Source organism: Ranitomeya variabilis, chromosome 4 (genome assembly GCF_051348905.1).
Source record: "Ranitomeya variabilis isolate aRanVar5 chromosome 4, aRanVar5.hap1, whole genome shotgun sequence".
Taxonomy (NCBI): domain Eukaryota; kingdom Metazoa; phylum Chordata; class Amphibia; order Anura; family Dendrobatidae; genus Ranitomeya; species Ranitomeya variabilis.
Window position 1 is genome coordinate 654,242,815 of NC_135235.1, and position 9,863 is coordinate 654,252,677.

Below are 9,863 nucleotides of genomic sequence, written 5' to 3' on the forward strand. Positions count from 1 at the left end.
AATATTTTCCCACAGGGATGGCTGGAAGGTTGAACTGCCTCACCACCAGAGCTGAGCACTGGCGTTTGTTTCCCTCTGTATTGTGGCCAGGTTTAAGATGGCGCCCGTTATGGTGGGAAACCAGCCGTGGTTGTTATTTCCTGTGCAGGGATTGTTCACCGAGGGGGGACCCCTCTATTATTGATTATGAAAAATACAGGGGAACCCAAGCCGTTTTTTTTGTTTCTTTGTTTTTTATTTATTTACAACACAGGCGCCGGCTAAGTACTCCCATCAGCCGCTCCTGCTCTCATTGTTATTAGTGGCAGTAGGCATCGGTAGACCAGTAGTAGTCCCATCAGCTGACACAAGTGACTGGCGGTAAACTTTTTACCTCCAATCACAGCTGCTGGCTCACACTGTCTTTTGACAGCGTGGGAACTGTACCTGTCTGACCGGCGGTGGTGATTTTACCACTAGTGATGAGCGAGTGTAATCGTTGCTCGGGTTTTCTCAAGCACGCTCGGGTGACCTCCGAGTATTTGTTATTGTTTGGAGATTTAGTTTTCATCACCTCAGCTGAATGATTTACAGCTACTACCCAGCCTGAGCACGTGTGGGGGTTGCCTGGTTGCTAGCGAATCCCCACATGTAATCAAACTGTCTAACAGTCGCAAACCATCCAGCTGCTGCGATGGAAAACTAAATCTCCGAGCAGTCATAAATACTCGGAGACCACCCGAGTGTGCTGTCCTGGTCCTTGTACCCAAACTTTTTGTAACTGTTCTGCCAGACCTGAACATCCAGATGTCCGCCCCTCTCTATTTGTTAGTAAATGCCTTAATAACAGAATGAATAATACTACATAAGATTGCAAAGTGATTTATCAGAAGTCTGGGTTTATCACATTATATTGTTTTATAGAAATGTTATACATGATCAATACTATATTAATTATATTAAACCGTAATAAAAAATAAATGTTATTCCCGGCAGGTGAATATATCAGAAGCCCAAAGAGACGTGTGAGATCTTCTTATTTTAAATTATTTGATGAAGAGATCACACAAGATGAAGAGCATGTCAGTATCCTAGATCTACCATCAGCCCTTCAGAGCGAAGATTTATCATCTGACCCTTTTCAACAGGTCCTATCTCCTGATTCATTACAGAAAAATAAAAATAACAGAAAGAATGTTGAACATAAAAGATCTCCGAAAGAGGAGAATCCATGTTTACAAAGTGGGAAGAATTCTGAAGATGCATTAAATCTTGTTAAACCTGAAAAAAGTCGCACAAAAGCAAAGGGCTTTCCATGCCCAGAATGTGGGAAATGTTTTACAACTAAAGCAAGACTTGTCATACATGAGAAATATCACAAAGTGGGGCAACCTTATTCATGTTCTACTTGTGGAGCACGTTTTAGCCGTTACTGGAATCTAAATAGGCATGAGAGATGTCACAAAGGAGTGAAACCATTTTTATGTTTACAATGTAGGAAATGTTTTACGACTAATTCAGAACTTTTTATGCATCAGAGAATGCACAATGTGGAGAAGCCTTATTCATGTTCTACATGTGGACTAAATTTTAAGGATTACTGGCATCTGGTTACACATGAAAGAACTCACACAGGAGTGAAGCCATTTGCATGTTCAGAGTGTGATAAATGTTTTACACGGAAGGCAGACCTTGTAACTCATCAGAGAATTCACACAGGAGAGAAACCATTCTTATGCACAGAATGTGGGAAATGTTTTAATCAGAAAGCACATCTTGCTAAGCATCTCAGATGTCACACAGGAGAGAAGCCATATTCATGCTCAGAATGTGGGAAATCTTTTACAACTAATACAAAACTTATTAGACATGAGAGGGTTCACAAGTTGAAGAAGCCATATTCATGTTCTACATGTGGAGCATACTTCAACCATTTATTTAATCTCATGAGACATGAGGGAAGTCACACAGGCGTGAAGCCATTTGCATGTTCAGAATGTGAGAAATGTTTTGCACGGAAGGCAGATCTTGTAGGTCATCAGAGAATTCACACAGGAGAGAAGCCATTCTTATGCACAGAATGTGGGAAATGTTATAGTCAGAAATCACATCTTGTTAAGCATCTGAGAAGTCACACAGGAGAGAAGCCATATCCATCATATCCATGCTCAGAATGTGGGAAACGTTTTTCTAAGAAATCAATTCTTATTAGCCATCAAAGATCTCATACAGGGGAGAAGCCATTTTTGTGTTCAGATTGTGGCAGACGTTTTTCTCAGAATTCACATCTTACTGCCCATCAAAAATTTCATGCAGGGGATAAACCTTATTACTGTTTGGAATGTGGGAAAAAATTTAAACTGAAGTCAGACTTTGTTACCCATCTGCAATTCGCACATGGTATAAGCTGCTTTGATGCTCAGAATTTGGAAAGTGTTTTAACAAAAAAATCAGGTTGTGCTACACCTCACCGCTTTTCTAGGGAATCACATCTTGTTGACCATAACTATATTCAAACAGGGAACACCTCATATTAATGTCCTTAATATGGTCAATGTTTTACAGCTGGTTCAATACTTCTTACTGGAGATGAGGAATTTGATTCAGTTCGACTCAAATTCTTGTTCAATTTGTCGGACTTTGCTGAGCCTGGAGAAGAATCTGCAATTTACTTCGCTTGAATAGTAAAAAACTGCCGCTGTCATTTTATGTATTGAAGAAGATTATATTAACCAAAAAACATCACATGACTTCTGGCATTTCTTTGTTATCTTCAACATAATGCCCTGCAAGTTTCACCTCACATCATATTCCCAGTCAATCATGAGAGACTGTAATAGCCCTGTATAAAAGCAGAAGCAAGGAATACAGCAGCCAATTTGTGGTGCATCTGGATAGTGAGAAGATGATAAAGCTTATCCATAGAGAAAGTCACCAGTGAATAAAGTCTACAGGGAGCATTTGTTATAGCTTTCATTTTTGCATTCATGCATAACTAATCTAAAACAACTTTTTTTATTAGATTTTTATTAACCACAAAAAACATTTTCCAAACACATACAATGAGATGTTACGTACATAAAAATACACGAGAGGATAACAGAAAATGTCTTTATACCCCAACTGTTACCTGTCCACCCACATATCTTAACAGAATATCTAATAATTAGTGATGAGCGAATGTGCTTGGATAAGGCATTATCCGACCATGCACGTGTGCTAACCTAGTGTCTTCGGCGTCCTCGAAAAATATGTTTGAGTCCCCATGACTGCACGTCTAAGGGCTGTTCGATAGCTGCAACACATGCAGGGATTGCCTAACAAACAGGCCGATCCCTGCATGTGTTGTGGCTGTGAAACAGCCGCAGGGACTCGAGCATATTTTTCGAGCACTCCGAAGACCCTCGGTTAGCACACGAGCATACTCCAATAACGCCTTATCCGAGCATGTTTGCTCATCACTGCTAATAATCCTGATTTTCACTGTCCTTTAGCACTTAATACATGATGCCCTGGAACATGTACTATCGATTTAATTTAACATTCATTACCATATATCATGCTTGATGCAATATTACAAAATCCGACATTCTATTTCTAAGTAATTGAGCAGATGGTAATCCAGGAGTGTCTAGCTATGGACCCCAACATTTTTAATGTTTACTCATAGACTTTCTTTTCTTATATATACTCGTCTCCATTCTCATTATGGAGTTCATTCCACTTTTTGGCCTGGAGCAGAATTCTAGACATGCCTATGTACAGTTAGGTCCATATATATTTGGACAGAGACAACATTTTTCTCATTTTGGTTACAGACATTACCACAATGAATTTTAAACAAAACAATTCAGATGCAGTTGAAGTTCAGACTTTCAGCTTTCATTTGAGGGTATCCACATTAAAATTGGATGAAGGGTTTAGGAGTTTCAGCTCCTTAACATGTGCCACCCTGTTTTTAAAGGGACCAAAAGTAATTGGACAGATTCAATAATTTTAAATAAAATGTTCATTTCTAGTACTTGGTTGAAAACTCTTTGTTGGCAATGACTGCCTGAAGTCTTGAACTCATGGACATCACCAGACTCTGTGTTTCCTCCTTTTTGATGCTCTGCCAGGCCTTCACTGCGGTGGTTTTCAGTTGCTGTTTGTTTGTGGGCCTTTCTGTCTGAAGTTTAGTCTTTAACAAGTGAAATGCATGCTCAATTGGGTTGAGATCAGGTGACTGACTTGGCCATTCAAGAATATTCCACTTCTTTGCTTTAATAGACTCCTGGGTTGCTTTGGCTTCATGTTTTGGGTCATTGTCCATCTGTAGTATGAAACGACGACCAATCGGTTTTGCTGCATTTGGCTGGATCTGAGCACACAGTATGGCTCTGAATACCTCAGAATTCATTTGGCTGCTTCTGTCCTGTGTCACATCATCAATAAACACTAGTGACCCAGTGCCACTGGCAGCCATGCATGCCCAAGCCATCACACTGCCTCCGCCGTGTTTTACAGATGATGTGGTATGCTTTGGATCATGAGCTGTACCACGCCTTCGCCATACTTTTCTCTTTCCATCATTCTGGTAGAGGTTGATCTTGGTTTCATCTGTCCAAAGAATGTTCTTCCAGAACTGTGCTGGCTTTTTTAGATGTTTTTTAGCAAAGTTCAGTCTAGCCTTTTTATTCTTGACACTTATGAGTGGCTTGCACCGTGCAGTTAACCCTCTGTATTTACTTTCATGCAGTCTTCTCTTTATGATAGATTTGGATATTGATACGCCGACCTCCGGGAGAGTGTTGGTCACTTGGTTGGCTGTTGTGAAGGGGTTTCTCTTCACCATGGAGATTATTCTGCGATCACCCACCACTGTTGTCTTCCGTGGGCGCCCAGGTCTTTTTGCATTGATGAGATCACCAGTGCTTTCTTTCCTTCTCAGGATGTACCAAACTGTACATTTTGCCACTCCTAATATTGTAGCAATTTCTCGGATGGGTTTTTTCTCTGTTTTTTTTTTTTTTTTTTTTAACAATTAAATTTTTTATTAAGTATTTAAAAAAGGAACAATAACAGTAACATGCATATATATATATATACATATATATATATATATATATATATATATATATATATATATATATATATATATATATATATATATGATATATGACAAGTTTTGAGTTACAAGTTACATAATATCAGGGATAGAGCAGAACATCTGTTCTATGATATATATATATATATATATATATATATATATATATATATATATATATATATATATATATATATATATATATTTATTTTTAGCAGGTGTAAATGTGCAATTAGAGGAAGAAATCGTCGAGTTGCTCTTTCAGTTGTGACCATCTGCCCCATCTGGTTTGGAAGCGATCCTTGGAGAGAAGGTTGGTGTAATAGATTCTCTCGAATGTGAAGTGTCTGTCGATTAACAGTATCAAACGCCTCACATTTGGGGGGCGAACATTGTTCCATTCTTTAGCGATCAGGTAGCTCGCAGACATTAAGATATGACCAGCCAGAAATCTGTCCGCTTTGAATTGGTCTAAGTTGATGAGAAGCAAGGCCATAGCAGGGCGTGGTGATACAGGTTTTTTAATCAAGAGTGAGATTATCGCAAAGACCTCAGACCAAAAGGCTTTAAGGTGGGGACAGGACCAGAAAACATGTAACAGGTCTGCTGACTGGTCACACTTCCTCCAACACATCCCGTCATGATCCTTAGCAAAATATTTAAGTCTGTCGGGAGTCAGGTAGTACCTCTGAGTTAATTTATAGTGGGTTTCTAAGGTGTTTGAACATCTGGAAGCTTTCCCCGCCAGTTTGAAAGATTGTGTCCATTGGAGTGGTGAAATTGTTATGTTTAATTTTTGCTCCCATTTCTCAAAGGGGCCCGAGCTACTGAAAGTGTGTTTATCAGTCATAATGTTATAAAAGGCCTTCAAACAGCTCTTGCTCCTTGGAGGTGGGTTCGCAAAGAAATTGATGGTAGTTTGATTAAAGAATAGTTGTTTGGATATGTCTAGTTCTAACCTTTTATATTCTTCCTTAAGGAAGTAGTAGTTCATGAATTCGCTACTTTTAATTTTAAATTTATCCTTCAACGTGTTAAAGGGAATAAATTGGTTAGCCTCCAGAAGATCATGGATAGATTTAATCCCTTGTTTTGACCAAGTTTCGTAATGGGATCTTAGTGTGGGCCTAACTGGGAGTAAATATGAAATATGGAGTGGCTTGACAGAGTGAGGGAATCTGTTAAATTTCTGAGATTGGAGATATATCCAACTTTGAACCGATGCCTTAATGATGGGATTGTGAATATTTTTAACTTTTTGATGTTTTAGGAAAAAATTATACAAATCTAAAAGGGGTTCTTGGTTAGGCATGGAGGCTAGTTCCATTTTAGGCCATTCTAGATTTTCAGTATTTTTAAACCATAGTTTGGTTTGATCGAGTACAGTGGAGTGGTAGTATGCATTTAGATCGGGAAGGGCAATTCCACCATTGTCTTTGGACCGAATCAGGACTTGTTTCTTTATTCTCGATTTTCCCCGGGGCCATATATATCTATTCATTTGTTTAGTTAAATTCTGCAAGGTATGTCTGGGGAGTGGTAGGGGGACGTTTCTGAAAAAGTACAATATTTTAGGGAGGAAAAGCATTTTGTATAAAGTGACTCTTCCGAGCCACGAAGAGGGGGGTTTTGAGATGGTTTTGATATTTTGCTCTAGCTCATCACGGACGCGATCAGCGTTGACCTTACATAGGTTGTGTATGTTATCAGTCAGCAGAATGCCAAGGTATGGAGTTTGAGTACGGTTCCATATAAAGGGGTAGGATCTGTGCAGTAGTTGCCTCGTTTGGGTTGGTAGGTAGAGAGACAGAACAATGGTTTTAGAGTAGTTCAATTTATAGAAAGATACTTTGCTGAAGTCATTTATGATTTCCCAAGCATGTCTGATAGAACTGACTGGATTTGACAAGGTCAGGATAATGTCATCAGCATATAAACCAATTTTGTGATCCGTATTGTCTGAGACTATACCCTTAACCTTGTCAGAGTCTCTGATATACTGTGCCAGCGGTTCTAGGCTGAGGACAAAAATCAGGGGGGAGAGTGGGCAACCTTGTCTCGTACCATTAGAGATTGGGAACTGGTCTGACAGTGTGTTATTAGCCAGCACGGCAGCTGATGGGGTAGAATATAATGCTTGAATGCTGTTGATTAAATTTGGGCTCAAATTTAATTTTCTAAGTACCGCGAATGCAAAGTCCCAATTCAAGCGATCAAACGCCTTTTCTGCGTCTAGGGTGATAAACAAACTGGGAGTCTGCCTGCGGTTACACAGAGAGAGAAGGTTCAACACACGTCTAGTACTGTCATATGTTTGTCTTTGTCTCACGAAACCCACCTGATCAGGGTGAACGACATCAGGGATGATATGTTGCAATCTGTTTGCTATAATTTTAGCATATATTTTAATATCGGTGTTTAATAGTGATATCGGTCTAAAATTCTCAATTTTTGTTGCATCTTTATTGGCTTTAGGGATAACCACTATTGTGGCTTTAAGCATTTCTTTGTTGCATGCTCCATTCACCCTGATGAAATTGAGTGTCTGGGTCAGGTGGGGAACGAGCAGTTGTTGGAACTGCCTGTAGTATTCATTTGTGAATCCATCTGGACCCGGCGCTTTATTGAGCTTGAAACCATTAATGACGGTCATAACCTCTCTCTCACTAAAAGGCATGTCGAGTATCTCTCTTTGTTCTGACGTAAGGCTCCCAAGTTTTATTTTCTTTAAGAATGATTCGATTTGATCTTGGGAGGGGGGTGAGACATTTTTGCTGTCTTTCAAGTTATATAATTTGGAGTAGTAATCTTTGAAAGCTTTTGCAATGTCTCTTGGTTTTAGAGCGTCACCAGAGGCCAGAGAGATTTTGTCAATTGCCTTTCTCGTCTTTATAGGCTTAAATTTGTTAGCCATCAGCCTAGTAGGTCTATTGTTGTCTGTATAGTAGCCAGCCCCAAAGAAGGTGGCTTTTTTTTCATATTGGGCAATTAGTAAATTCCTGAGATCTAGCCTGCAAGTGTGTAGTTCTTTATGTTTATCAAAGCTTATGTCATTTTGGGCGGCAGCCTCTAGGGTTTTTATTTTTTCTATCAGTTCTTTCTGTTTGAGTTCCCTTATTTTTTTTTGTTTAGCTCCCAGCTGGATTAGAATTCCCCTAATCACGCATTTATGGGCTTGCCATAGTGTTTCTGGATTGATTTCCTGTGTTGAGTTCTCAGCAAAATAGTGAGAAATAGCTTGTTCTATTAGCTTGGGGTTATCTTGTGTGTTGGTTATAAATTTACTATATTTCCAATTGTATAATTTGTTTTCTTTATCTGCGGTTCTGAGTTTAAGGAGGATAGGTGCATGGTCTGACCATGTGATTGGGCCTGTGACAAATTTTTCATATGAGTCTACTACCGAAAGGCTTGTGAAGATATGGTCAATCCTTGTGAAGGATTTGTTATGTGGGCAATATCTTGTAAATTCTTTTGAGTTGGCATTTAATATTCTGCAGCTATCTTGTAACCCAGAATGCTTTAGCCATTTAAATAAATTTTGCTTTTTATAATAAGATAGTGGATAGGAGCAATCCAGCTGGGGGTCAACAATGTAGTTGAAATCCCCACCCCAAATAACATGGCCCTCGCTAAAGTCTTCCAGTTTCTTTTTAAATTTGTTGAGAAAGCGAATCTGTCTCGAGTTTGGGACGTATGTATTGGCAATAGTGAAAGTCACATCTCTTAGTGTTCCCTTAACAGATATTTGTCTACCCTCATCATCTCTTAGTACTTCCGTTATTTTGAAAGGTAAGTCTTTGTGAATGGCTATCGCAACCCCTGCTTTCTTCTTTTTATTGTTTGAAAAAAATATTTGTGAGAAATGTCTATGTCGGAGTCTTTGATTATCGGACTCCAACAGGTGCGTTTCTTGGAGTAACACTATATCAGCTTTAAGGCTGCACATCTCTCTCCAAAGAGTGAATCTCTTATAGGGGTTGTTCAAGCCGTTCACATTATAAGACACAATATTTAAGGACATGATGATGATATTTGTGGTTTATATAATAAAGGCTGTGTGATTTAACAGTTAGGATTGTCTGTAAAAAGGGGACCAACGAGACCAGCAAACACTGCAGTGACAATAGAGGCAACTTACACAGAACCTGTAATCCCGTTATGGCGGCAGTGGTGAATCCTTTCAGATTAAATGAAGGCAAACGACGATTCCTGTTGAGTAGTAATGCACAAAGACCTGCATATAAACAAGAAACAAAAACAAAATAATTGCAACCTGCAAAAAATTGGGTTAAAGAACCAACAAATGGTGCACACCGAAGTGTGTATGTAAATGAGTAAGTACTCATTTAAGGCCCCGTCTCACATAGCGAGATCGCTAGCGAGATCGCTGCTGAGTCACAAGTTTTGTGACGCAACAGCGACCTCCATAGCGATCTCGCTATGTGTGACACGTACCAGCGATCAGGCCCCTGCTGCGAGATCGCTGGTCGTGTCGGAATGGCCTGGACCTTTTTTTGGTCGTTGAGGCCCCGCTGACATTGCTGAATCGGTGTGTGTGACACCGATCCAGCGATGTCTTCACTGGTAACCAGGGTAAACATCGGGTTACTAAGCGCAGGGCCGCGCTTAGTAACCCGATGTTTACCCTGGTTACCAGCGTAAATGTAAAAAAAAACAAACAGTACATACTCGCCTTCTGATGTCCGTCAGGTCCCTTGCCGTCTGCTTCCTGCTCTGACTGAGATCCGGCCGTACAGTGAGAAGTGAGAGCACAGCAGTGACGTCACCGCTGCGC

At 39.8% G+C, this 9,863-nt stretch overlaps 1 protein-coding gene across 4 annotated transcripts in view; it reads left to right on the forward strand.

The window, feature by feature from the left end:
- Positions 1-3,735, forward strand: part of LOC143767446 (uncharacterized) — a 212,448-nt gene extending 208,713 nt beyond the window's left edge. For all 4 annotated transcript variants that reach the window (XM_077255783.1, XM_077255782.1, XM_077255784.1 and 1 more), the window contains exon 7: positions 976-3,735. In XM_077255783.1, the coding sequence (XP_077111898.1) occupies positions 976-2,516 (1,541 nt within the window). In that variant the 3' untranslated portion in view covers positions 2,517-3,735. The remainder of the gene's footprint in view (positions 1-975) is intronic.
- Positions 3,736-9,863: the final 6,128 nt, after the last annotated feature.